The 26,248-nt window shown below is 40.1% G+C and overlaps 1 protein-coding gene across 1 annotated transcript in view; it reads left to right on the top strand.

Moving 5' to 3' along the window:
* The window catches only part of DYNC1H1 (dynein cytoplasmic 1 heavy chain 1), a 45,306-nt gene extending 19,763 nt beyond the window's left edge, over positions 1–25,543 (top strand). The window contains exons 29-78 of the mRNA XM_064423320.1: positions 782–941; positions 1,223–1,466; positions 1,661–1,844; positions 2,314–2,526; positions 2,693–2,931; positions 3,032–3,188; positions 3,574–3,801; positions 4,042–4,272; positions 4,385–4,525; positions 4,766–4,999; positions 5,600–5,806; positions 5,904–6,025; positions 6,375–6,540; positions 6,778–6,941; positions 7,206–7,335; positions 8,129–8,262; positions 8,519–8,633; positions 8,755–8,916; positions 8,993–9,207; positions 9,294–9,498; positions 9,635–9,808; positions 9,902–10,021; positions 10,148–10,268; positions 10,867–11,062; positions 11,682–11,799; positions 12,755–12,970; positions 13,513–13,725; positions 13,916–14,043; positions 14,470–14,623; positions 15,344–15,490; positions 15,574–15,724; positions 15,912–16,165; positions 16,304–16,438; positions 16,533–16,627; positions 16,720–16,894; positions 17,725–17,800; positions 18,850–19,010; positions 19,229–19,340; positions 19,421–19,481; positions 19,840–19,963; positions 20,296–20,409; positions 20,692–20,862; positions 21,012–21,229; positions 21,419–21,522; positions 21,903–22,114; positions 22,586–22,739; positions 23,590–23,732; positions 24,118–24,286; positions 24,628–24,755; positions 25,159–25,543. Of these exons, the coding sequence (XP_064279390.1) occupies positions 782–941; positions 1,223–1,466; positions 1,661–1,844; positions 2,314–2,526; positions 2,693–2,931; positions 3,032–3,188; positions 3,574–3,801; positions 4,042–4,272; positions 4,385–4,525; positions 4,766–4,999; positions 5,600–5,806; positions 5,904–6,025; positions 6,375–6,540; positions 6,778–6,941; positions 7,206–7,335; positions 8,129–8,262; positions 8,519–8,633; positions 8,755–8,916; positions 8,993–9,207; positions 9,294–9,498; positions 9,635–9,808; positions 9,902–10,021; positions 10,148–10,268; positions 10,867–11,062; positions 11,682–11,799; positions 12,755–12,970; positions 13,513–13,725; positions 13,916–14,043; positions 14,470–14,623; positions 15,344–15,490; positions 15,574–15,724; positions 15,912–16,165; positions 16,304–16,438; positions 16,533–16,627; positions 16,720–16,894; positions 17,725–17,800; positions 18,850–19,010; positions 19,229–19,340; positions 19,421–19,481; positions 19,840–19,963; positions 20,296–20,409; positions 20,692–20,862; positions 21,012–21,229; positions 21,419–21,522; positions 21,903–22,114; positions 22,586–22,739; positions 23,590–23,732; positions 24,118–24,286; positions 24,628–24,755; positions 25,159–25,287 (8,124 nt within the window). The 3' untranslated portion in view covers positions 25,288–25,543. The remainder of the gene's footprint in view (positions 1–781; positions 942–1,222; positions 1,467–1,660; positions 1,845–2,313; positions 2,527–2,692; positions 2,932–3,031; positions 3,189–3,573; positions 3,802–4,041; positions 4,273–4,384; positions 4,526–4,765; positions 5,000–5,599; positions 5,807–5,903; positions 6,026–6,374; positions 6,541–6,777; positions 6,942–7,205; positions 7,336–8,128; positions 8,263–8,518; positions 8,634–8,754; positions 8,917–8,992; positions 9,208–9,293; positions 9,499–9,634; positions 9,809–9,901; positions 10,022–10,147; positions 10,269–10,866; positions 11,063–11,681; positions 11,800–12,754; positions 12,971–13,512; positions 13,726–13,915; positions 14,044–14,469; positions 14,624–15,343; positions 15,491–15,573; positions 15,725–15,911; positions 16,166–16,303; positions 16,439–16,532; positions 16,628–16,719; positions 16,895–17,724; positions 17,801–18,849; positions 19,011–19,228; positions 19,341–19,420; positions 19,482–19,839; positions 19,964–20,295; positions 20,410–20,691; positions 20,863–21,011; positions 21,230–21,418; positions 21,523–21,902; positions 22,115–22,585; positions 22,740–23,589; positions 23,733–24,117; positions 24,287–24,627; positions 24,756–25,158) is intronic.
* The last annotated feature ends 705 nt before the right edge of the window (positions 25,544–26,248 follow it).

Raw genomic sequence — 26,248 nt, 5'->3', positions numbered from 1 at the left:
GGTGACTGTAAGAAAATGCCTAGGGAGTATTAATACCACAGATAATGTCATCCTTCCTTGCCCCAGCTCCCTTTCTCCCTCTGACAGCTCCAACAATCAGGATGTCCCAGTGGAAGTGTATTGCTCTGTTCATGCTCCAGTGCACCTTTTTTCATGTACCATTTCTCCCCTTAAATCCACTTGCACACTTGGTTCTACAACATCTTTACCAAATTGTTCCACTGTGCACTATTAGTATGCGCTTCATGAAAGGGCAGCTTCTTTTTGTCTTTTTTTAAATGATTCCTAAATTCTTGTAGTAGAAAAGACAGTGAATAATTGATTCCTATTCATCTGAAACCAGTAGATTGTAGACCTCCATCATGTTCCCTCTACAGAATCTTACCTTAAAGGTTGTTCTTTGTATAGAAAAGTTACCATACTCTCACCATCCGATTTGCTCTTCTGAAATGTTTTGTAATTCTTGTACCCTCCGTGCAGTAAAGGACTAGAACTGCACCTGATATTAATGGTATCAGCAAACAAAACATTATGCAGTGGACTTAGTTTGCCTGTTTTGGAAACACTGCAGAACAGTATGGAGTAATAGGGAGCTGTGATCTGTGGTTCAGTGAAGCAGTGGAAGCTGAACTTCAGAACCCTTTCATAACTCTTACAATACTACAAATACAGTAAACTACAAATAAACAGAGCTTCTTCCTGCCTTGGAGGCATTGTGTAAAGTGCTCTTCTCTGCTCCTTTTGCCAGTGCAATTGAGTGAATTTCCCCCTCTCTGTTCAGGCAATGGGACGCATCTTTGTGGGACTTTGCCAAGTGGGCGCCTGGGGCTGCTTCGATGAGTTCAACAGACTGGAGGAGCGAATGCTCTCTGCAGTTTCTCAGCAAGTTCAGTGCATCCAGGAAGCCTTGCGAGAGCATTCCAACCCCAACTATGACAAGAGTATGTAATTCTTCTCTAACATCCTTCATGCTTCTCTGACATCCATCATGCTGTTTTGTTGCTCAGCTACATTTCTTGCAAATTGCAAGGATGAAGCTACTTTATGTCAAAACTTCAATGTTCAATGCAACTTTCAGCTGGTAGAAATTCATATTGTTTGAGTTGCAGTACTGGAGAACCTGCTGTCCATTACTTTAGGAAACTAAAATAGAATGTATGACTTCAGTTCTCAGAGTGATGGATCACTGGCTCAGGTATAACTAAAAGCATTCTCTTTTCAGCTGCAACACCCATTACCTGCGAGCTGCTGAACAAACAAGTCAAAGTGAGCCCTGACATGGCTATCTTCATCACCATGAATCCTGGCTATGCAGGCAGATCTAACCTGCCTGACAATTTGAAGAAGTTGTTCCGTAGCTTGGCAATGACAAAACCAGACCGTCAGTTGATTGCCCAGGTCATGCTGTACTCCCAAGGTTTCCGTACTGCTGAAGTTCTTGCCAATAAGATAGTACCATTCTTCAAGTGAGTAACAAGTTTGGCTCCAGTCAGTAATAATAGAACTTACTGTTCAAAGTCATAATATTCTTTACAACTCACTAAGCACATTGTGCAGCAATCATTTCAACCTACAGTTTCAAGTAAAGAATGACATTTACTGAGTGTTATGTTGGTTCATACTGAGAATCAAATTGTATTTTGTCTCTTGTGCTTCTTAGGCTTTGTGATGAACAGCTGTCCTCCCAAAGTCACTATGACTTTGGCCTGAGAGCACTGAAGAGTGTGCTGGTTAGTGCAGGTAATGTGAAGAGGGAGAGGATTCAGAAGATAAAGCGGGAGAAGGAGGAGCGTGGGGAAGTCGTTGATGAGGGAGAAATCGCTGAGAACTTGCCAGAGCAAGAGGTAATGTGTGTGCAAAGTTCTTTACTTCTGTGATAGAGGGTGCACAGTAAACAAAGAAAGTAACTTTTCAGTGTTTACCATTTAGTATTAAGTGATGTGAACAAAATAATGTTAGTTACTAAAGCTAATTTGATAGCTTAAAAGCAGGAAGTTAAACATGTCCCTGAATCATAGTGAAAAAATTATTCATATGAGGTGGTGCATCCATGACATTTATTGTTGCACAGTGTCTCAGCAATTAATGCCAAAAGCATAATGAAGAGACATAAGAAGGACTTTTTTAAACTGAAAATCAATAGGAAATCACTGGGTAGTTCCAAAGTTGAAACCACATCAACAGTTGTTTTGACTAAGACTACCCTGGTCTGGTACTTAACCAGTAAATTATTTAGTGAAGTATTGCTTGTCAAACACGTTTGGTAAAGTGAACTTAACAAATCTTCAATGAAATGTGACTCTCTCTCTGCAGATCCTGATCCAAAGTGTATGTGAAACTATGGTACCAAAACTGGTTGCAGAAGACATTCCACTGCTGTTCAGTCTCCTTTCTGATGTATTCCCTGGAGTACAGTATCACCGTGGAGAGATGACAGCCTTGAGAGAAGAACTTAAGAAAGTGTGTCAGGAAATGTACCTTACCTATGGTGATGGAGAAGAAGTTGGTGGCATGTGGGTTGAAAAGGTAAAATATAAAACTGAAAATGTGCAGTTGAAGTTTACGTGTGAGACTAAATTTCCTTTTATATTATGAAAAGTTGAAAGATTTTAAATTTTTCTTGTCTTGAACAAACTGTACCTAAAAGCTTAGATCACCTGCTGAAGTTAATTGGTACATTGTTGTGTCACAGGTTCTTCAGCTGTATCAGATTACACAGATAAATCATGGTTTGATGATGGTTGGTCCCTCTGGAAGTGGAAAGAGCATGGCTTGGAGAGTACTTCTGAAGGCCCTTGAACGCCTGGAGGGTGTGGAAGGTGTTGCTCACATCATAGATCCAAAAGCAATCAGCAAAGATCACCTCTATGGTACTTTGGATCCAAATACCAGGGAATGGACAGATGGCTTGTTTACACATGTCCTGAGAAAGTAAGTCTTTAATAGCGCAAATACAAAATGGCTGGTACATTTGTGCCTAGGATAATCTCACCTTAATTCTCTCCTTCAATGAATATTTTCTTTCATATAGAATCATAGACAATGTGAGAGGTGAACTACAAAAACGTCAGTGGATTATCTTTGATGGAGATGTAGACCCTGAATGGGTTGAGAACTTGAACTCTGTTCTGGATGACAACAAACTTCTGACTCTGCCAAATGGAGAACGTCTCAGCCTCCCACCAAATGTAATGTTACTTTTTTTATATTGTGTTTATGTGCTGTGTATAACCTTGTTGGTTTAATTTAATATGTACTAGTGTTGTGCCTCTTTCTCATCACAAGCAAAGTAATAGTGAGTTCAAATTGTGGTTTGCTGGAGTAAAGATTTTTTATGGAAACATTTAATGTTACACTTACTCTGACCCTGTAAGACAAAATGTGAATTATATAAGTCCTATGGTAAATGTCAATAATGATGAACTTACCTTAGGACAGTATGATGCTGATGTTATTATTCAGAATCTAAATGCACTTTTTAAAAGCTCTCTGTTTTTTCAGGGAAAGGGTGTTTGTATTGTTTTGGTTGATCGTTTTTACACCTCAGCATTGTTTTAAATTTCTTTTTTTCAGGTGCGTATCATGTTTGAAGTACAGGATCTGAAATATGCCACTTTGGCTACTGTGTCAAGGTGTGGTATGGTCTGGTTCAGTGAGGATGTTCTCAGTACAGACATGATATTCAATAACTTCCTGGCCAGACTGAGAAGCATTCCTCTGGATGAAGGTGAGGAGGAAGCTCAGCGCAGGCGAAAGGGCAAAGAAGATGAAGGAGAAGAAGCAGCATCCCCAATGTTGCAGGTATAACTTAAATTTCATTATGGGATAAAGTAGTAAAAATGCTTGTATCACAGGTGCACCATATGTAGAATTTATGACAGCCTATCGTAGGAAAGCTGACTTCCTCTTTACTTGTTTTTTGGTTTTGTTTTTTTTTTTTCCAATATGAAGCATTTCAAACCTTCAGCAAAATCTTTTTCTTTCAGGCTAGTAGTCAAATGAGAAGCAAATGCTTAGAGCAGTGTTTGTCTCCCCCAACAGATTCAGAGAGATGCTGCAACAATAATGCAGCCATATTTCACATCCAACGGCCTGGTGACCAAGGCACTTGAGCACGCTTTCAAGCTGGAGCACATCATGGACCTCACGCGCCTGCGCTGCCTGGGCTCTCTGTTCTCCATGTTGCACCAGGCTTGCCGCAACGTGGCCCAGTACAACGCCAACCACCCCGACTTCCCCATGCAGATAGACCAGCTGGAGCGTTACATCCAGGTAAAGGCAGTCTGCTCTGAAGTGACTCCTGTGTTTGTCCTAGATTTCTGTTACTCACTGAGCTTTGTTCCCTTACTCTAAAACTAATAGCTGCTGCCGTTGCTTCTTACAGAGGTACCTGGTCTATGCGATACTGTGGTCTCTTTCTGGGGACAGTCGTTTGAAAATGAGAGCGGAGCTGGGAGAATACATTAGGAGAATCACCACTGTGCCACTGCCAACTGCACCCAACATACCTATCATTGACTATGAGGTAAACCTTTCTTGTGCTAGAAATGTTGCTCTTTCATTTTCTTAAAAGCTTGCTTTAGATTTTGGAGGCAAACCTGGAGAATGAACATCAAGACTATCTTAAATTTTATACTTTCACACTTCAACAAACAAGCTTCTTCTTTAAATAAACACATCAAATTTGATATCACTTAAAATAAATTTAACTAAGGTTGAGCTGGATTCCTGTTCTAATTGTCTAATCATGTTTTTGTGCTTCTAGGTGTCCATTACAGGTGAATGGGTGCCATGGCAATCCAAAGTTCCTCAAATTGAAGTTGAAACACACAAAGTTGCAGCTCCTGATGTTGTAGTGCCAACCCTAGATACAGTTCGCCATGAGGCATTGCTGTACACTTGGCTGGCAGAACACAAACCTCTGGTGCTCTGTGGCCCACCAGGTTCTGGAAAGACCATGACCCTCTTCAGTGCTCTCAGAGCTCTGCCTGACATGGAGGTACACAAGAGACTTGTGTGTGTGTGTCTGTCTGTGCACATGGGTGTGTGAATTACAGAGTAGTAGCAAGTGTTTAATCTTCTTAAGACTAAAGATAGCATGGAATTAATTTCCTAGCCAGACCTCAGTGATAGCTTCACCTCAGTCAGTCATGTGTCTATATAGCAAAAAATAAACATTGTTGAGGAGAATACAAATTCATTTCTTAAGTTATTTAGCCTAAATCTGCTTTCTTCCTTTGCCACTTCAGTAATAGAGGAGCACTCCTGCATTCAATATTTAAAAACCTGTGCAAATGTTTAAGAGTAGCTCTCATCCCTCTGTGTATTTAGGTGGAGTGACAGTTACATGAGGCTGTCGTGTTCAAAATACAGGGTTGGGCAAGAAGCATTGCTGCATGGTAAATGGAGAACCTGCAGTAGGAAGCAAAGAGTATCTAGGCTGTATATGGCTGTATATATGTGGTAACACACATGTAATGTGGATGGTATATGTACTTCCGTTGTGAACAGCCAAACATGCCTGTTTCCAGGACTCTTGATACACTCTCTTTCAGTCCTTAGTGTATTTTAATTTTTTTTCCACTGTACTCTTTTTAAGGTGGTTGGACTCAACTTTTCAAGTGCTACCACTCCAGAACTGCTGTTGAAAACTTTTGATCACTACTGTGAATACAGGCGTACCCCTAATGGAGTGGTGCTGGCTCCTGTGCAGTTAGGAAAGTGGCTGGTGCTGTTCTGTGATGAAATCAACTTGCCAGATATGGATAAGTATGGCACACAGAGAGTCATATCCTTCATTAGACAGGTTTGTTTTTCTTTGTAATCAACTGTATCAGAACAGCTACTTTTAAGGAAATAAAACATTCCACTGATTTGATTTTATTTTTATGTTTTTGTTCAAGATGGTGGAACATGGAGGATTCTACCGTACATCTGACCAGACATGGGTGAAACTGGAGAGAATTCAGTTTGTTGGTGCATGTAATCCACCTACTGATCCTGGAAGAAAACCTCTGTCACACAGGTAATGTGTCTAATAAATTCTAGGTAACAATGGAATAGGAGTCAAAACTAAAGAATTGATTATGTAATCTGTTCTTAATACACTTATTTAACAACAGCTGTGCTGAAATTTTGTTCCTTGCTTTTGCACTATCTGCTGCTTGGTTCTTACTGTGACAGCCCAGCAGTGGACTCAGTATTAGGCTGTTGAATCAAATGTCTGAAACACTTGAGAATGGAAGCAATCAAACCAACTACAGTTGCTGCTGATGGTTTTGAATCAAGTGGTTATTTAATATTGGCAAAAGATGATGAAGAGAATACAGATAATAATTTGACTTTCTGTACTGTGTAATCTGCTAATCTTTCAGATTTTTACGACATGTTCCTGTGGTTTATGTGGACTATCCTGGACCAGCTTCACTTACTCAGATATATGGAACATTCAACCGTGCAATGCTGAGGCTGATCCCATCACTGCGCACATACGCAGAGCCTCTCACTGCTGCTATGGTAGAATTCTACACAATGTCTCAGGTAACTTGTTAAGTGCAACTCCAAACTCCAGTTAGAAGGCTTTCTTCTATGCTTCGTTTAACATGTGTCGTTAGCCTTTCACGTGGATAATATGTGTACAAGAACTCAATTAATTACATGAGTTCTGGCAAAAATGACTGAATTATGCTGTCAGAGTAATATCTTGCAACGCCAAGTCCTGTAAAAAAATACGATGCATCTTTGAAATAAAGTAACTAATTAAGTGTAAATTTTTAGGAGAGATTCACTCAAGACACGCAGCCACACTACATCTACTCGCCTCGTGAAATGACTCGCTGGGTGAGAGGTATATTTGAAGCATTAAGACCACTGGAAACCTTACCAGTTGAAGGCCTTATCAGGATCTGGGCCCACGAAGCCTTACGTCTCTTCCAGGACAGGTAAAAAATTCATGAGCTGGGGAAGCAAAATCATGAAAAGTTGCCTACTCCTTTCCAACTTTCATTAGCACATCAAACTAAAATGTGTTTTATGTAAAATAGCTGGAATACCAGTGAGAATATTTTGTTTCACTGCAGCTTGACTCTCTTAGGAGTTGTATCTGTACAAAGCAAAAATACACTTCAGTCATAGTGCTGCCATGTGGTGTGATTATATCCTCCCATTACAGAGGACTGTACTCACTGACTTAATGCTTTATGCAGACTTGTGGAAGATGAGGAGAGACGCTGGACTGATGAGAACATTGACATGGTTGCTCTGAAGCACTTCCCCAACATTGACAAAGAAAAGGCTATGAGCAGACCGATCTTGTACAGCAACTGGCTGTCAAAGGCAAGTTAAAATAAAAAAATAAATAAACCCCAAAATTAAATAGGTTAGATGCATCTGAGTGATGCAGCTCTTACAACCTTATTAAACTGATAGTAGGTGCCCATCATGCTATTAAATTTATATCCAAGAAATTTTTAATATTATTATCTGAAGTGAACTCTGCCACAAATTTAATAGCTGTTATGCCAGGGATGCTATTGTAAGAGCCACCATGGAATGTAAAGGCAGTATAAAATAATATTCCTCAAGAATATTGTGACACTACCAGGTGACAGTTACTCCTTACGGAATCTCTTGGATAAGGCAGTGACCCTTGAGCAATACTGATATTACACATTTTCTGGTGACCTGTTTCTTATAATCTGAAGTGATCCATCTGGGATCTGGGTAACCTGTACAAATCCTGGTGAGGTTAGGCAGAAGTCCACCTAGCTTGCTACCCATCTCTGACCAATAGGAAGTGACTAGGAAAGGCTGTTTAAAATAAATTGGGAAAGGGATTTAGTCTGTAGTGCTACTTCCCAGTCTCTTTGGTAACTGGCAGCACAGGCTCAGCCTATGGTAGGTTCAGTACATACAGTGTTTAAACTCCATGCTGCTACCTGGGGCACTAGGCACTGGACATGTTCCTGTGCAAGTTAAATGGCTATAGTATTCTTAAGCTTTTGTAGAGGATTGCTACTTCAAGTATTCTAGTAGTTCTGCTTTGGTGTACTTATAAATTTACTCCTAAGCAAATTCCATTCCCTTAATCTTAACTTCCACACTGTATTGACCGTATTGGTTCTTTTAGGATTATATTCCAGTGGATCAAGAAGAATTGAGAGACTATGTGAAAGCTAGGCTTAAAGTCTTTTATGAAGAAGAACTTGATGTACCACTTGTCCTGTTCAATGAAGTCTTGGATCATGTGTTAAGAATTGACCGGTAAGTTCAGACTTCCATTGCTGCTCATATAAGCAGTATTTGGAGTTAGTCTAAACCAGAGTAGCCTCAGTACAGAGTAAGAATGGAGCATGGTCTCATTGATTCTATAGAAAATACACTGCCAGCTTCCAGATAGTGGGATCCTATGTGGAAAGGTGTGTCAGTTTTGGTACTGACTTGAAGCTTAGGTGTTCTAGGAAACGCTTCAGTAAGTTGCTAACACTTATCAGTCACACTTGGTTGTATTCTTTTTCAGAATCTTCCGTCAGCCACAGGGCCACTTGCTGCTAATTGGAGTCAGTGGAGCAGGGAAAACAACCCTGTCAAGATTTGTTGCCTGGATGAATGGTTTGAGTGTCTACCAAATCAAGGTTGGTGTGCTAAGTTTACTTCTAAAATCCTGTGAGTCAAAACTCCCACTTATATATTGACCCCTAAAATCCCATTAAAAGCTAAACCAAAATGTTAATGACCAATGTAAACTTTTACCAGGTTCACAGAAAATACACAGGTGAAGATTTTGATGAAGACCTTAGGACAGTATTGAGACGTTCTGGCTGCAAAAATGAAAAAATAGCTTTTATTATGGATGAGTCAAACGTCTTGGATTCTGGATTCCTGGAGAGAATGAACACTCTCCTAGCCAATGGAGAGGTAAGAAGATTTTAAATAAATATTTTTTGCACCTTTTTGCAACCATAAGCTACAACAAAACTATCCTTTGAATTAGGTTCCTGGTCTCTTTGAAGGAGATGAATATGCTACCCTCATGACTCAGTGTAAAGAAGGAGCACAGAAAGAAGGTTTAATGTTAGATTCACATGAGGAACTCTACAAATGGTTCACCAGCCAAGTTATTCGCAATCTCCATGTAGTGTTCACTATGAATCCATCTTCTGAGGGCCTGAAGGACAGAGCAGCTACCTCTCCTGCACTCTTCAACAGGTAATTGCTGCATATTCCAACATATTTTACAGGTACCATTAAAACACTACTTTTGGGGAAGTCTTCACAAATGCTTTGTATTTCAGATGTGTCTTGAACTGGTTTGGAGACTGGTCAACTGAGGCACTGTACCAAGTTGGCAAAGAGTTCACAAGCAAAATGGATCTTGAGAAACCAAACTACATTGTGCCTGATTACATGCCAGTTGTGTATGATAAGTTGCCACAACCGCCATCGCACAGGGAGGCTATTGTCAATAGCTGTGTGTTTGTTCATCAGACTCTTCACCAGGTATGTTATTACACTGCTCAACTTACACTTACCTCTAGGCCATGGCATCATTCACCAGTTTCCTAAAAACTATGATCCTTGGCATCCAAATAAATTTTAAAACAGTGCATACTCTACAACACTTTGTTCCCTAAAGGCTAATGCTCGGCTGGCAAAACGAGGAGGCAGAACCATGGCAATCACACCACGCCACTATTTGGACTTCATCAACCATTATGCCAACTTGTTCAATGAGAAGCGAAGTGAACTGGAGGAGCAGCAAATGCATCTGAATGTTGGTCTTAGAAAAATCAAGGAAACAGTTGATCAGGTATGTATTCTTAAAACTTTGCCCTCTATAAAGCTGGAGTGAGTAAATAGATGTCAATATGAATTCTCTCTTCCGTCTTGCAATCAATCTTAGGTGGAGGAATTGAGACGTGACCTAAGAATAAAGAGTCAGGAGCTGGAAGTGAAAAATGCAGCAGCCAATGACAAGTTGAAAAAGATGGTGAAAGACCAGCAGGAAGCTGAGAAGAAAAAGGTAAAAATTTTTGTTAAATCTCTGTGCATAGCAACTATTTTATTTACAAAACAGAGCCTACAGACCAAATACTGGAAGAATTTCAGCTTCTAAAAAGCAGTATTTTTCTGTGAAATTTCCTTACAGGTTATGAGCCAGGAGATTCAGGAACAGCTGCACAAGCAGCAGGAGGTCATTGCAGACAAGCAGATGAGTGTGAAAGAAGATCTTGACAAGGTGGAGCCTGCTGTCATTGAAGCTCAGAATGGTATGTTAGCACCTTAAGAGATCACACTGTGGTCTTGGATCTAAAACTGCTCTATGGGAATGTGTTTCACTGTGATCTGGGTTGATTCTGTCTAATAAAAGTGTAGGCTCGTAGCATGGGGCTGAACAGAGTTGAAGAAATCCCTTCTTTCAAATTCACAGTCTCTGTGCTGTGATTTTTGTGCCTTTTTTTTCCCCTTTCCTTTGTGTAATAGTACCAATTTGATTCTTGATACTCCTTCTATGGCTTGTGGCTTGGTTTCTGTCAGACAGCTGTAGAAGACCAGTGATGCCTTGCTGCTGAACAGACAGCATACAGTCAAACTGCCCTTCATTAAACCGGGTAGACAAATCACTGGTTTTGAGTGAATCATTTTTAGGCAGCAGAGCAAGTTGCCGGTGCCCATTTGGCAAGCTGGCATTCATGGACATGTGTCTTGTAATATAGCAATTATTCAGTAGTATCTGCTTCTCTAATAACCTCATATTCCTTCTTAGAATCTTAAAGCATTTTTGTAAATCCAGGGTACTTTGCTGGGCTTTGCTAACTGTTTGTTTTCTTCCCAATCAACACTCTTCATCTTTCTGGCACTGCTTAGCTGTGAAGTCAATAAAGAAGCAGCACCTGGTGGAGGTCCGTTCCATGGCTAATCCACCTGCAGCAGTTAAGCTGGCCCTGGAGTCCATCTGCCTGCTGTTAGGTGAAAGCACCACTGACTGGAAGCAGATACGTTCCATCATCATGAGAGAGAACTTCATTCCAACCATTGTCAACTTCTCTGCTGAGGAAATCAGGTGAAGTGCAACTGAGATATTTATGTGAACAAAACATTCACAAAGAACAGAGGGTCTTAACTGGTCTTTCCTCTGTGTAATTGCTTTGACTTCTTTTGACACCAGCTTATTGCACATGGTGAGCATGCAGGTGGTACATGCAGGAAATAGACTACTGAAGCTAAGGTGTATCATGAAAATTGGAGCTAAGCAGTTGCTTGTTGTGTGACTTAGTGGCATGGTTGCAAAGCAGTGTGTTGCTGTCCAAAGCACATTGTCATTTGAAAGTGGTTTTGCAGCAATAACAGACTAGGCTGCTGAGGGCTTCATTCAGTTAGGTCAGCTTCCTAGCTGGCTCTAACTGTGAGCAGAAGGTCAGACTAGAGACATCTGAACTCCCTTCCAGCTCCAGAGTTCAGCAGTTTGTGAATGACTAATCTTAAAATATTGATAAAATTTTATTATCACCTTTAAGCTGTATTTTCTGAAACAACGTGTTGAACATCCCAGCTACTACTCAGCAAAACTGACAGGGAATGTTTCTTGGCAGCTGTGGAAGGCAGGCTAGATAAAGGGATACTGAGCACCTGTGTGCTGACATAGTGTACTCATGCTGTCTGTAAAAATTTTTCCCTTGCAGTGATGCCATTCGGGAGAAGATGAAGAAAAATTACCTGTCAAATCCCAGTTACAACTATGAAATTGTAAACAGAGCATCACTGGCCTGTGGACCTATGGTGAAATGGGCAATTGCACAGGTAAAGTCAGCTTGAGGAAGCAAAGGCAAGGTGAAAAGAGTGAGCCAGAAGGCACATAGCAATGTCTAAAGGCCCTGAATTTGCCTTGCTCAGTATTACAGGCTATTTTGCTTCTAAGAAATGGGGTAGATAGTTTAGATGAATGCTGATGGGATATATATAGTGCTATGCCAAAGAATTACTGGCCAGTTGTGATACAGCCTCTGCACTGAAAAACTTTAGTTTTATCCACCTGTTTTCAGTTTTATCCACCAGTGAACACTGGTGGATACTTTCTGTAGTAATGTCATTATGCAGGATAATGCAGTTGTCCAGTGGAAAATGCAATGCAGTCTCTTAATGAGACTGCATTTGTCTTGCCTCAGAGTAGGACACACTCAAAGCAGACTTTTAAGTTTCCTAAAGGAATAGGCTTTGGGAATCTTCCCCTCAGCGTGAGTGGTTTTACTTGCCTGTTGGTGTTCCAATACTGCAAAATTCTTGGCTCATTAAAACTGTGCCTGCTTGCAATGGCTTGATTTGGAGAGACTCTGTTTAACTTGAATCTTGCCAACAGGCCCTGTCCTAATTGTTCTGTAAAGCTTAGCTTTACTCACTTTACTGCTAAGAAGAGCAGATTGGCACAGTACTGGCATGGACACCCCGTTGAATATTTATGTAAAACAATGCTGTGCCCTTCTTAATGGGGTCTGAACCTTTTAAATGACTGTGTAAATCTACAGAGCAGTACAAGGATCTTGCAAAAAGCAATTATTTATGTTTCTTTGCTTAGTTTAAAATAGAGTCCTGGGGACTGATAAACAATACTGAGTTTCTCTTAAGTACTTACTAATTCTCACACAGGTCAGAAGTGCATAAATATGAAACGATACAGTTGATAGTATATACCTGAATGCTGTGGTTCCTGTTAACATGTCATTTTAGAAAGTGCAAAGGTTCTGTTTTCCATTTGCAGCTGAACTATGCTGACATGTTGAAAAGAGTGGAACCTCTACGCAATGAGCTGCAGAAGCTGGAGGATGATGCCAAAGACAACCAACAGAAAGCAAATGAAGTGGAGCAGATGATTCGTGATCTTGAGGCCAGTATTGCCCGTTACAAAGAAGAATATGCAGTACTGATTTCGGAGGCTCAAGCTATTAAGGCAGACTTGGCTGCTGTTGAAGCAAAAGTAAGACTTCATATACCAATAATTTTTCATTCTTTGATCTTTGACAGTCTGAAATTGAATCGTTCTTCAAATTTGAGAGTGAACTTGGTTGCTTCCCCTGGGCAGTGCATTTGAACTGTTTCATCTCTGGATGTCATGAGGCTTCTCAAGAAGCCTGCCTGGAGTTAGAGAAATACCAGCTCATGTTGCTGCTTGATTAACAAGACAGTTCTCATAAGGTTTAAAATATATAGAAAGCCTTTGAAAACAGGCATGGGTGTAGTGGGATTGTAATGTCTAAACTGGTCTTCAAGGAGGGGAGTATGGATTTCTCTCTGTACTCGATCTCATCATTAGTGTGTTGCTACTGTACTAGTACTTAGCACTTCTAAGTTCCTTAAGGTAACAGTTAGAATCAACTTAATAAATTAGCACTGAAGAACCCGAAATTTAATCTCAGTCAGAGCTTTTAAATTTGACTTGGGCCTTGAGTAAGTGTTCTGAGAGACTTGTAATATAGGAACATTTATCATCTAAAGAATCTACCTTCACCTTATTTCTAGGTAAACCGTAGCACAGCTCTTCTGAAGAGTCTTTCTGCTGAACGTGAAAGATGGGAGAAGACAAGTGAAACTTTCAAAAACCAGATGTCCACTATTGCAGGAGACTGTTTACTTTCAGGAGCTTTTATTGCCTACGCTGGCTACTTTGATCAGCAGATGCGTCAGAATCTGTTCACTACATGGTCTCACCATTTGCAGCAAGCAAATATTCAGGTAAAGATACAGTCATGATCAGTTAACCATAAATTGATTTACTGCAGGGGTTAAGCTTTAGGATTGCTAGGTAAAGAATGGAGCTGTTGGAAAGCTGTTGCAGCTTTGTAGAGCTGCATTTACTTAAAATGTCCTCACCAGCTGGTTAGAGAATGTCAAGTGAAATACTGACTTTGTTTGCTTCCTGCAGTTCCGCACAGACATCGCAAGGACCGAGTACCTTTCCAACGCCGATGAGCGGCTGCGCTGGCAGGCGAGCTCCCTGCCTGCAGATGACCTGTGCACAGAGAATGCCATCATGCTCAAACGCTTTAACAGGTACTTCATTCTAAGATGTGAAGTTTTTAAGCAACATTCTCACAGCAGGCAGGGTTTGAACCTATTGAATCACAGTAGCTCCTGCAAAGCGCTGTTTCACTAGGGTGTGAAGCTCTAATGTTCATAAAAGCTTCTCAACCATGCGTAAATATAAAAACTCTCATTCACCTTTGCTTGCCTTTTTTGTTATGCTTAGCTGTTAAAATAAGTTGGCTTGAACTGTTTTGTTATTTGAGCTATTTTGTTGCCCAAATACAAACTTATCTTTCAAAAGTGAAGTGAGTCATTGAACATGCCTCAACTTAGTGATGGAATAAACAAGGTTTTAGAGTTGAGACTAATAATGCCATGTAAATTCATAAAACTGCTTAGACACTGTCTGCAGTCAAAATCTAACTAATGAAAGTGCTTTATTATTAACTTAAGGTATCCGTTGATCATTGATCCCTCTGGGCAAGCTACAGAGTTTATCATGAATGAATATAAAGACCGTAAGATAACTCGTACAAGCTTCTTGGATGACGCTTTCAGGAAGAACTTGGAAAGTGCCTTGAGATTTGGTAACCCACTTCTTGTTCAGGTTAGTGGCATGATTGTGTAGAATCTGTTTAAATTCTTGAATTCTGTCCTGTGTGTTAGAAAAGTTTGCAATTTTTCTCTTAGTAACATGCAAGCAACTTGATTTTCAATTTACAACTTAACAAGTAAACTAGCGATACATGTGGTGTTAGTCCTGAGAAGAGTTAGTGAGCTACAAAATCAAAAGAAGGTATTTCCTTTTCCACCATTTGAAGTTGAAATTCTTTTATTTTGAAATTATCTTTCCATACTATAAAATTACTTGCAACCCGTCTGTTTTTATTGTGCTTTCTCTAGTCATAGATAATGGCAACTAATATGATTAGTTGTCTAGAATTAAATCTGCCCTGAGTATCAGGGAGAAACTCCAGTAATATGAAGAAATAGGCAGCTATAGGAATAATTGACTTTCACTTGAAAGTCAGTGGGTATGTTTTTCACTTTTTAGTATGGAAATGGAAAAGATCAGTGACTGTTCCTTGTGCTGTTTAGAATAGGGCTTACCTGCAGTAGAGCTAACAAAATTACAGCCACTGATAATACTTCCCTTCTGTACCTGTGTAGCTCAATTACACATCTAAAGTGCATTCTTCTGAATGTGATCCCTCTTCCAAACCAGCTGCCAATTGTTTGCTTACCAGAATTTTAAGCCCCTGTTGGATTGGGAGTTTTACCTTGAGACATTTGCAAACAACAATCTTTAACACATCTATCTTTCTAGGATGTGGAGAGCTATGATCCAGTTCTGAATCCTGTTCTGAATCGTGAAGTCCGAAGAACTGGAGGCAGAGTTCTGATTACTCTGGGAGACCAAGATATTGATTTGTCACCATCCTTCGTTATCTTCCTTTCCACCAGAGATCCAACGGTAAGGAAAATCAAAAGCAGTCCTGTTTGTAGAAATGGCATGTGAAGAGAGCTGAGAAAACATTTTCATGTTTCCTGTGACAGGTTGAATTCCCACCAGACCTCTGCTCTCGTGTTACATTTGTGAACTTCACAGTAACTCGCAGCAGCTTGCAGAGCCAGTGTCTGAATGAAGTCCTGAAAGCTGAAAGACCAGATGTTGATGAAAAACGCTCTGACCTCCTCAAGCTTCAGGGTATGTTTACCAAAATTAACTTCCTCCTGTTCTAAAAGAATACAGTGGGTTTACTCTAAAAGTACACAGTGAAATGTCTTCATACGCTTTTTTTCAGGATGCCCAATGGCAAAGTACACACAATTCACATAATTCCTTAACATATCTGTACAATATGTATGAATGGCTTTTTTTTCTTCTAATTAAGGTGAATTTCAGCTGCGCTTACGTCAGTTGGAAAAATCCCTACTCCAGGCACTTAATGAAGTGAAGGGACGTATCCTGGATGATGACACCATCATTACTACACTTGAGAACCTGAAGAAGGAAGCAGCAGAGGTCACCAGAAAAGTAGAAGAGACTGATATTGTCATGCAAGAAGTGGAGACTGTTTCCCAGCAGTACTTGCCTCTTTCTACAGCTTGCAGCAGTATCTACTTTACTATGGAGTCACTGAAACAGGTAAGTTCTTCCTCTCAGGAGCTTTGAGTGTTTACTGGTCAAAGCAAAATAGACACTGCCCAGTATTGCAGTTTGGTCTGCATACTCTGTTGGTTATCAAACAGCAGGAGAGGCAAAATAAACTCTCTTCTCTTTCAGATACATTTCCTGTACCAGTACTCCCTCCAGTTTTTCTTGGACATCTATCACAATGTCTTGTATGAGAACCCAAATCTGAAGGGAATTACAGACCATACTCATCGTCTCTCAATCATCACAAAGGATCTCTTTCAGGTTCAGTTTTTTAATTAATAAATGTAATTCTTTAATAATTTTTGAAGGGTCAGAATTCAAAACTTCTTACATTACTTCTCTCTTTTGTTCCTAGGTGGCCTTCAACCGAGTGGCACGTGGCATGCTGCACCAGGATCATATAACCTTTGCCATGTTGCTGGCCCGTATCAAACTGAAAGGCACTATTGGGTAAATGTTTGTTTTCTTGATTCACTTTAGTTGAAAAAGGGAGGGCTTTCTTGAAGGCATCTAGCTAAAGTCTTCTTTTCCCTTAACATTAGGGAGCCTACATACGATGCAGAATTCCAGCACTTCTTGAGAGGGAAGGAGATTGTACTAAACACTGCATCTCTCCCCAAAATCAATGGTTTGACTGTAGAGCAAACAGAGGCAATGATGAGGTTGAGCTGCCTTCCTGCATTTAAGGACCTTGTTTCAAAAGTTCAAGCTGATGAGGTAAGTGTTGCCTGGGTTCTGTCTCTCCACTGAACTATCTTGTTAAGTTTTTCAGGTGTCTGCTTGAAAAGCTTCATGTTTACAAGCAAGCTCTCCTGCTGTGGAAAGGGATGTCCTAAAGATTAACTAGTTGTAGTTGTGGAAATGAATCTTCTTACTTCCCTCATAACCCAGCTGTGAAACTTGTAAAGACCAGCACTGTTCATCATTCAGATACAGTTTCACCATGCCTCTGGCTTTATGGTTGACCAGCTTTGGTTCCCATGGTAGCAGAAAGCCTGACACTGCATGTATTTTGCTGCACCACTATTGTGTGATAATTATGCAGTAGAGGGGAGCAGCCCCAGCCACACATAATTTCATTATTGTGGGCTCTTGGACATGCCTTTGTGAATCAATTTGGATGGTACTCAGCTGCTGAACACTGCACCTTCTCATGACTGAAGTGTTCAAAGAGTAATACATCTTTGTCTTGACTGTGAAACTCTGTGCCATAAATTATGTCCATATCTTAAATAGTACCTGTTTGGTTTGCCCTGCCAAATTTTTATATTAGAAGTTGAATTCTCTTTACTACATCTAATTTTTCTCAAACTGCTCAGCCTGGGGTAAAAATAACTTACAGCTTGGCCTGGGACTTGATAGAGATCTATAGAATCAGGTGTGCTGGAGGCTATCAGTGAAATTAGGCATATCAGTGAAAGGATTTGGCACATCTGAAGATAGGATAATAGACAAAGTATAATTTGAGTTGTACATGTCCTTACTGTATGTTTCCGATATCTTGAAAGTCAACTTCAGGTTTTTTGCTTTTTTTTTTTCCAATACAGCAATTCTGTATCTGGCTGGACAGCAGTTCCCCAGAACAGACTGTACCATACCTTTGGACTGAAGAGAAACCTGCAAGTAAGTGAAGATGCACTGTTGTCCATATCAGTCCTACAGTACTGATCTAAGTAGTTAGTATGATTTTAAAAGTAATTCTAAAGTAGAATTTAATTTTGGACCTTAATGGTTGAGAAAATCATAAAGTTGGGATTGTAGAAAAACCTCAAGTCTAGTGTGTTTGGTTCTGGGTTGTTTTGTGGTTTTTTAGGAGGTTTGTTTGTTTTCACTGGATTTTTTTTTAAACCAAACTCTTCTCTAAGTAGTAGTTGTGACACTTGGTTGCTGCACCTTAACTACTGTGAGGTCTTCCTGTGAGGATGAAACTTAATTCTACAATCACTTTAGATTGCATAATAGTTCAGATTAACCTTGGTCATTGCCAGTCTGGAGATATCTCAATACTCTAAAAAGCTCCAAGACACAGATCTTCTGAGGACAGGGCTGGTCTAAGTAGACTTTTAGACCTGTAGTTGTACCTAAGCCTGAAGTTAGCTCTTGCTACATTAATTGTCGGTGCTAATTTTTCAAGAGTGAGAACTTGAGGGTAACTGTTGCCCTTCAGTTCCTCCCCTATCTGAAAGGTAACTTCAGGGAGTGTTGCTGTCTTTGACCGTTCCAGACTCATTCCTGTCACTTTCTAAATTAAGAATTCTAAGAGGGAGTATTTACTGGCTGCTTATTGAAACTGCTGGAACATTAACTGAAGCAGCTCCAGGTTATCTACCCTCTACATGCCAGTCAAGTGTATATGACTTCAAACTCTAGCAGAAGAGCAGATTCTTTTTGTGAACGAGAAGATGTGAAAAGATCTGTTGTCTCTGGAAATCAAAACCACTCATGGCAATAATTCTAGGCTGTAGATTTTGTAAACCAGCTGAAGCTGCTAATTTTTTTTTTCAATTGTCAAATTTAAAACAGAATATTAAGCATTCCATTAAAAAGTTGCATCAGATCTTCCAAAAGGATAATTAACTTTCTAAATATGTAGTCTTCAGAACAAGATGGGGAGAAATTGAATGGAGAATTGAAGAGAGGAGGGTCCATCTAATCCTGTCTCCTGTTTCCAGCTCCCATTGGACAGGCCATTCATCGCTTGCTTCTGATCCAGGCCTTCCGTCCGGATCGTTTGTTGGCCATGGCACATACCTTTGTTTCAACAAATCTTGGAGAGTCTTTCATGTCCATTATGGAGCAGCCTTTGGATCTGACACACATTGTGGATACAGAGGTAAACTACTTGGATTTGAAATGCTTAGGGCCACCTTGCTTGAGTTCCACAATGAGTTAAGCTATCCACTTTCCCTTTTCTGGTATGAGGAGTGGATTGTAAAACTTAAGAGTAACATAATGGTTTTAGTTGTACAGAGGAAACACTGAGCTTACTGCATTCTCCTATTTATCTACTGATTGATTCATTCATATCCTTTTCACCTTCTTGGAGCACAGGTGAAACCAAATACCCCTGTGCTGATGTGTTCGGTGCCTGGTTATGATGCCAGTGGTCACGTTGAAGACCTTGCAGCTGAGCAGAATACCCAGATTACTTCCATTGCTATTGGTAAGAGCATACCTTATTTCAACATCTAAGCATAAATGAAATTTAACAGTAAGAGATTTAGCAACCCTTCTGTCTTTCAGGTTCTGCTGAAGGGTTTAACCAAGCAGATAAAGCAATAAACACAGCAGTGAAATCTGGAAGGTAAGTTCTATTTCATTTTCAGCTAGAATACTGCCTAGTAGAAAGGTAAAAGGGGGAAGTTATCTATTGGTTAAAGAGATAAAACTGTGAGTAAAACAAAAGAGCAGGCCTATCTTTTGAATTTAAGTTTGTAATAGTAAGCACATTACATCCTGTTTAAATATTTACAGGAAAAGTAGGTTGTACCTGCAAAACAAGAAAGTTAACTCATTTTCAGTACATAGTAACTGATTCTATGTAGAAGGCAAGTTTAAAAGAGGGAGGAAAATCTGTAGCATTGATACATTCTGTTGCCTTTTGTGATCATCACAGCCAGGATCCATAAGCTGTTCACTAAAAAGCACTTGTTCTGTTGCAGATGGGTAATGCTGAAGAATGTTCATCTGGCTCCTGGCTGGCTCATGCAGCTAGAAAAGAAACTACATTCCCTGCAACCCCATGCTTGCTTCAGGCTCTTCCTTACCATGGAGATTAATCCAAAGGTAACACTGATTTTAAAATTTGGTTCTTTTGCAGAGTAACTGGCTTGTAGAGAGCTAAGAGTGCTCCCCATGGAAGGTTCTCTCATGACTGCCTTCTGCAGTAAAGAAGAAGGAAAGTCCACACCTGTCAGGGCAGTTATTATCCTTGCTTTCTGATGACTGAACTGGAGCTGTAAACTTGACACTGTTCCTTTTGCTGATTCCCCCAACCTCCAAAAGAAAGGCAGTACTCATGTGCTCACCATGAGGTTTTGAAGCGAATGCAAACTGTGCTGGGATTTAATTTAGTGAAGGCTAAAGCAGCTGAATTTGAGCTTCTTGATCTTCTCTAGGTGCCAGTGAATTTGTTACGTGCCGGCCGGATCTTTGTGTTTGAGCCTCCTCCTGGTGTAAAGGCAAACATGCTCAGGACCTTCAGTAGCATTCCAGTTTCTAGGATGTGCAAGGTGAGGCTGTGGTTTGTCTTGATGAAACTAAATGGAAGAAGTTGTTTGTTGAAATCTTACCTTAGATTATAAAACCTCAGATACTAAGATGTACCTGAAGTGTTTTTTCTCTCCTCACCCAAACAAAGTAGTAATTGCTTTTTTTGTTGGTAGAATGTATTCAGTTTCAGTAGCAATCTAGCATTAAATCTGATACTTTCTAGTCTTTTAGCAGGCTTTGGTTTTATCAGTTCACTTGAGTAACAGTTTGATTTTGTGTTGTTTTTTCCTCCCCACTTCTAGTCTCCAAATGAGCGTGCTCGTTTGTATTTCCTCCTTGCCTGGTTCCATGCCATTATCCAAGAGCGCCTGCGCTATGCTCCCTTGGGCTGGTCCAAGAAGTACGAGTTTGGAGAGTCTGACCTGAGATCTGCCTGTGACACAGTGGATACCTGGCTGGATGATACAGCAAAGGCAAGTAGTGTTGTGTACTTAGGCACAGGGAACAAAGTACTTTGGATCTTCACTGAAACAGTCTGTGCTGGAGAAATTAAAGAAGTTAGATGAGCAGGCACAAAAAACCTGTTCAATTCAATTCAACAATTGTTTCCTGCTAATTGTAGGGTCGCCAGAACATTTCCCCTGATAAGATCCCCTGGTCTGCCCTGAAGACACTGATGGCCCAGTCTATCTATGGAGGTCGTATCGATAATGAATTTGATCAGCGTTTGTTAAACACTTTCTTGGAACGTCTGTTCACCACCTTAAGTTTTGACAGTGAATTCAAACTGGCTTGCAAGGTTGATGGACACAAAGATATTCAGATGCCAGATGGAATCAGGTATCATTTTTTCCTTATCCTGATCTCATATACAACTTTTTTTTATTAGAAAACTGCACACAAAGAAAAAAAACCCAAGCACATAACCTGTATTTCTGTGCTGTGTAAACATCTGTCTCAGGCAAAGCATTGCCTTGGCATTCTAGCAAAGGAAACCCTTTAATGAATGTTAAAACTCTGCCCTTGCAGGCGTGAAGAGTTTGTCCAGTGGGTTGAGATGCTCCCAGATACACAAACACCATCATGGCTGGGACTGCCAAATAATGCAGAGAAAGTTCTTCTCACCACACAAGGTAAATCCAGAACTTAGCAATCTGTCTTCCATTGAGTTCCAGGCCATCATTTTAACTAAAAAGTAGACGAGAAATACAAGTTTTGCTAAAGAGTCAATAGCTTTCTCCTTCTCCTTCAACATAATTGGTTTTTGAGTAATCCAAAAACTGACCAGGAGCCTGTGAATCAAAAAAAAGCCAGTTGCATTTAATCTTCCAGATGACAAGCTCCTATCTTGATTCTGAAAAGCATTATTGTAAGCTTCTGGAGCCACCTACAATTGGGCAGTTCTGAGTCTTAGGTCTAGACTAGGAATAATGGGAAGTCCTGGTTCTTATATATAGTGGGATGTTGTAAACTTGATGCCACTGCTTTTCTAACAGCAAATCTTCTGTTTTAGGCATAGATATGATCAGTAAAATGCTGAAAATGCAGATGCTGGAGGATGAGGATGATCTGGCTTATGCAGAAACTGAGAAGAAGACAAGAACTGATTCTACATCAGATGGACGCCCAGCCTGGATGAGAACACTGCACACCACAGCCTCTAACTGGCTTCACCTTATCCCACAAACTCTAAACCACCTGAAGCGGACTGTGGAAAACATTAAAGTAAGAGCTATGTTTTATTTAATGGGGGCATAGGAAAAGCACAAGTTCAGGTGCATTGTGATTTGGAAGTACCAGCTACACTGCTGAGGGGTCAATGGAGCCTGTGTCAATGCTGATTTTGAGTGCCATAGCCATGTAATGACCTGCTAGGTTTCTTGACATGTTCCTAAAACCTGGTTTATGTCTTTTGGGTAGCATTTGAAGAAATGCAATGGCAAACAGTCTAGCCAGGCAGTCTGCATTAATTGTTCAACTGTGACTTCTACTTTCTTGCTTCTCCAAGGGAGAGGAGATTGTTGGTTGTAAAACAGTTTCTGCAATCACTTTTGCACCACAGGCTGCATCTTCCTGTTCAGTGCTTGTAGTCAGTGTTACTGCTCCATCCACCCAGAATTTGGGGGTTGTTTTTCATAACAGTTTTCCAGCAAGACCTTTGATCTGCATCTTACTTTTGAATGTTTTGACCATCAGGATCCTTTGTTCCGGTTCTTTGAGAGAGAGGTGAAAATGGGTGCTAAGCTGCTGCAGGATGTTCGTCAGGACCTGGCAGACGTGGTTCAAGTGTGTGAAGGGAAAAAGAAACAAACCAACTATTTGCGTACACTGATAAATGAGCTGGTGAAAGGTATGGCAATTCCAGCTAGCATCTCCCAGGGCTCTCTTTGCTTCTTGCACTCTGTAAGAGGCTGCTGTGGTTAGCAGCTTAAAAAAACCCAAAAATGATAGAAAAATGTGGATAGACTTTGTCATTTGACACAAGTAATACTTAAATTTGAGCATAAAATTCCCATTGGCTTGATATGAGATTTGAAGTTGAGGTTGATGATAGCCTAATAATTAGGCTCTAATATAGTAGTTTAGCTTTAATAGTAATATTATTAGGCTTTTTTGTACAATTTATATTAGCAGCTTAATTTCTGGGCTGAAATCTTACTAAATTCTCTCAATTTCTGACTTGTGACAGAACAAAGTTATTTATACCACCAAATGAGCAGTATTGGTCCTATAAAATCTAGAAAATATTCAAGTTCTCTGAATTTCTATTTAAAGATTGTACATACATGTAGAATTTTCACAGACATGCTTTATGATGTAATAGGTGGTGATTTCAACAAAAGCATTTTCTGAAACACAGATACTTGATCTCTTCATTTTTCTTCTAAAGAACTCAAATCTTCATGCAGAGCTGAAGCTTAGGTCTTACAATAAAAAGCTGTGTGTAACTGCAGCTGCTCTTGAAGGATATCTGTAAGTGGGTGGCATTTTAAATGCAAAGTAGACCTAGAGGCCATTTGCTCTGTGATCCTTGAAAGTGTTTTCACTTACTGAAGGGCCTTTTAAAATAGAGGCTGATATTCCAGTCCAAGTATTACTTTCAATATAGTTTCAGTATAGTGTGTAATTTCACCCTTTCAACCAAATAGTGTGTAGTTTCTGTATATGAACCAAACTTAATTCTAATCACATCTTTGTAGGTATTTTGCCTCGTAGCTGGTCTCATTACACAGTGCCAGCTGGTATGACTGTTATCCAGTGGGTGTCTGACTTCAGCGAGCGCATCAAACAGCTCCAGAATATTTCCCAGGCAGCTGCATCTGGTGGAGCAAAAGAACTGAAGGTACCTTGTGCTGACTTCTTGGGGTTATTGGTGTAGCTGTGTAACTGCTTTCTGGAGTCTTCACATCAGGACTTCTAAACAGTCTCTCAGTCAATGAACTTGAGCCAGTTCTCTGAAATGTCTGTGAATGCTGCTGAGCATCTCCTGATCACAGCGTGGTGAGGCTTAGCAGAGTAACTGTGCACAGAGATCAGAGGGAGCATTAGTATTGTGGAACAGTGGGAGACAAAGCCTCAGAGCAAAAAGCATCTTAGCAGTTACACTGTGTTCCAGTAGCAGCAGGAACATTTTAATGTAAATAGATTGCTGAAGAATTTGTACTGGTCATTAATTAATACTGCAGCTGAAATACTTTTTTTTCCCTATATTTTCCCCCCTTAAATAGAACATCCATGTGTGCCTGGGTGGCCTGTTTGTACCAGAGGCATATATTACTGCTACAAGACAATATGTTGCCCAGGCAAACAGTTGGTCCCTTGAAGAACTCTGTCTTGAGGTCAATGTTACAACTACCCAGAATGCAGTCCTGGATGCCTGCAGCTTTGGAGTCACAGGTAAACTGAGCTGAAGGAAGGGACCTTCCTCTGAAATGTTTTCAGAAGCTTCTGGTATTAAATGGGCTATGTCAAATGAAAAAGATGTTGTTGTTGAAAAAGTTAATACATGCTTTCTGAAAGTATTTTCAGATTAGTTATTAGGAAGTACTTCCAATGCTAATAAATCTCAGGTCAGTATATATTGAAGTGGTATTGCATAGTGTATCACCTACAACATCTTCATTTTGCAGTATGAAATACTTCTCATTTAGTGGACTTGGCCCTTAAATGATACAGAGGGAGACAGCCTTTGGATGTATGAAAGCTCTTAAAACTCTAAACTGCATTGCAATTTACAGGCCTGAAGCTTCAGGGAGCTACATGCAGTAACAACAAGCTGTCGCTTTCGAATGCTATTTCAACTGTCCTGCCCATTACACAGCTTCGCTGGATCAAGCAGACAAACGCTGATAAAAAAGCAAATGTTGTAAGTATTGATGAAAATATTTAGATATCCCCAGCAATTCTTTCCTAAGGCTTTATGGATTCTTGTACCGGGCACAACAAATTGGTGTTCTCTAATTACTCTTGCTGTCAGTTGGCATCTGATTTCAGGGTCAGCAGCAAACAGACCTAGTGCTGATTCTGTCTTTCCTTTGTAGATTGATAAAAAGGAGAGACATCCAAAAATGCTGTTCAAGTCAAAACTCAAATTTATATCTATAGCAGCATCTGTGAATTTATTAAGTCTTGGGGTTTTTTCCTCATAGTTTGAGTACTGAGTTATCCGAGACTAAATTCCCATCTCATTGGTACCATATAATTTACAGAAACCTGTGACACTCTTCAGCTGTCTTACAGAACTCTTCTCTATTCATGTTTTTCCCCAGGTTACTTTACCAGTTTATCTGAACTTCACTCGTGCTGATCTGATTTTCACCGTTGACTTTGAAATAGCCACCAAGGAAGATCCCCGCAGCTTCTATGAACGTGGTGTTGCAGTTCTCTGCACTGAGTGAACAAATCTATTTTCACTGGTTAGTGCTATAGTAAGTGTCAGTCTTCTGTGTAGTGCTCACCTGTACTTTTTTAATCAGGGTAGGTTAGCAGATGGATTTGTGTCAAGTTGGCTGGAAAGGTGACGGTGCAATAGGAAGCTGATAGGCTGGAGAGATTTCTTTGAAGGAAGATTGAATGAGGTTTTTAGAAGGTTATTGGTAGATGTGATATTTGATGGATTATGTTATATTAAATAAAATATATAGCAAAAATGTTGACCATCTCTTTCTGTTACCTAATTCTTAGTGATGATTTTGGTCGGGAAAATACATACCCATGATCTTTTCAGAGAATAACTATGAATTGCTCTTCAAGCTAACCTCCAGTATCAGGAACCTTGGAGTGTAAATCTGTAGTACAGTAAGACACAAAACCTGATATCTGCTGTGACAATCAGGCCATTGCATTAATTACTTGCGGTGGACTGGGTCTTACTTGAAGTAACCTGCCACAATTGCACTGAGAAGCTGAAGCATCCTGAACTATACTTTCTTGTCCTACTGACCCCAGAGCTTCCTATTTCTTAAACTGCTTTTATGGTAAAATATGTCTCCAGATTTGTCTCAGTAACCCAAGAGGAGGCTATTAAATGCTTACACAAGGAGTTACAATATTATTTGAGACTCTCACATGTGACCAACCGTTACTAAATTAGGAAAGCTGAGAGTTCCTGCTAATTGCTTGGGTTGCTGTAATGGTTTGGGCATTTGCCTGCTTTTTCTGATCCTGAATTTGTTGGCTAAGCATTTCTGCCTTTCTGATCATCCTCTCAGAACAGCTGTCCTCTCTGACAGTGGCTAAAGTCAAGTGTTCAAAGATGTGTGTGAAGAATGCAGTACACAGCTTTCTAATCTCAAAACTGAAATCCTGGGAAGCCCTTCCTTCACTGATTGCTCCTATGAAAGCAGTGACTTTCATCAG

The sequence above is a fragment of the Passer domesticus genome, chromosome 6, assembly GCF_036417665.1.
Source record: "Passer domesticus isolate bPasDom1 chromosome 6, bPasDom1.hap1, whole genome shotgun sequence".
Lineage (NCBI taxonomy): Eukaryota > Metazoa > Chordata > Aves > Passeriformes > Passeridae > Passer > Passer domesticus.
The sequence above is the reverse complement of the archived record's forward strand: the minus strand, read 5'-3'. Positions and strand labels throughout refer to the sequence as shown.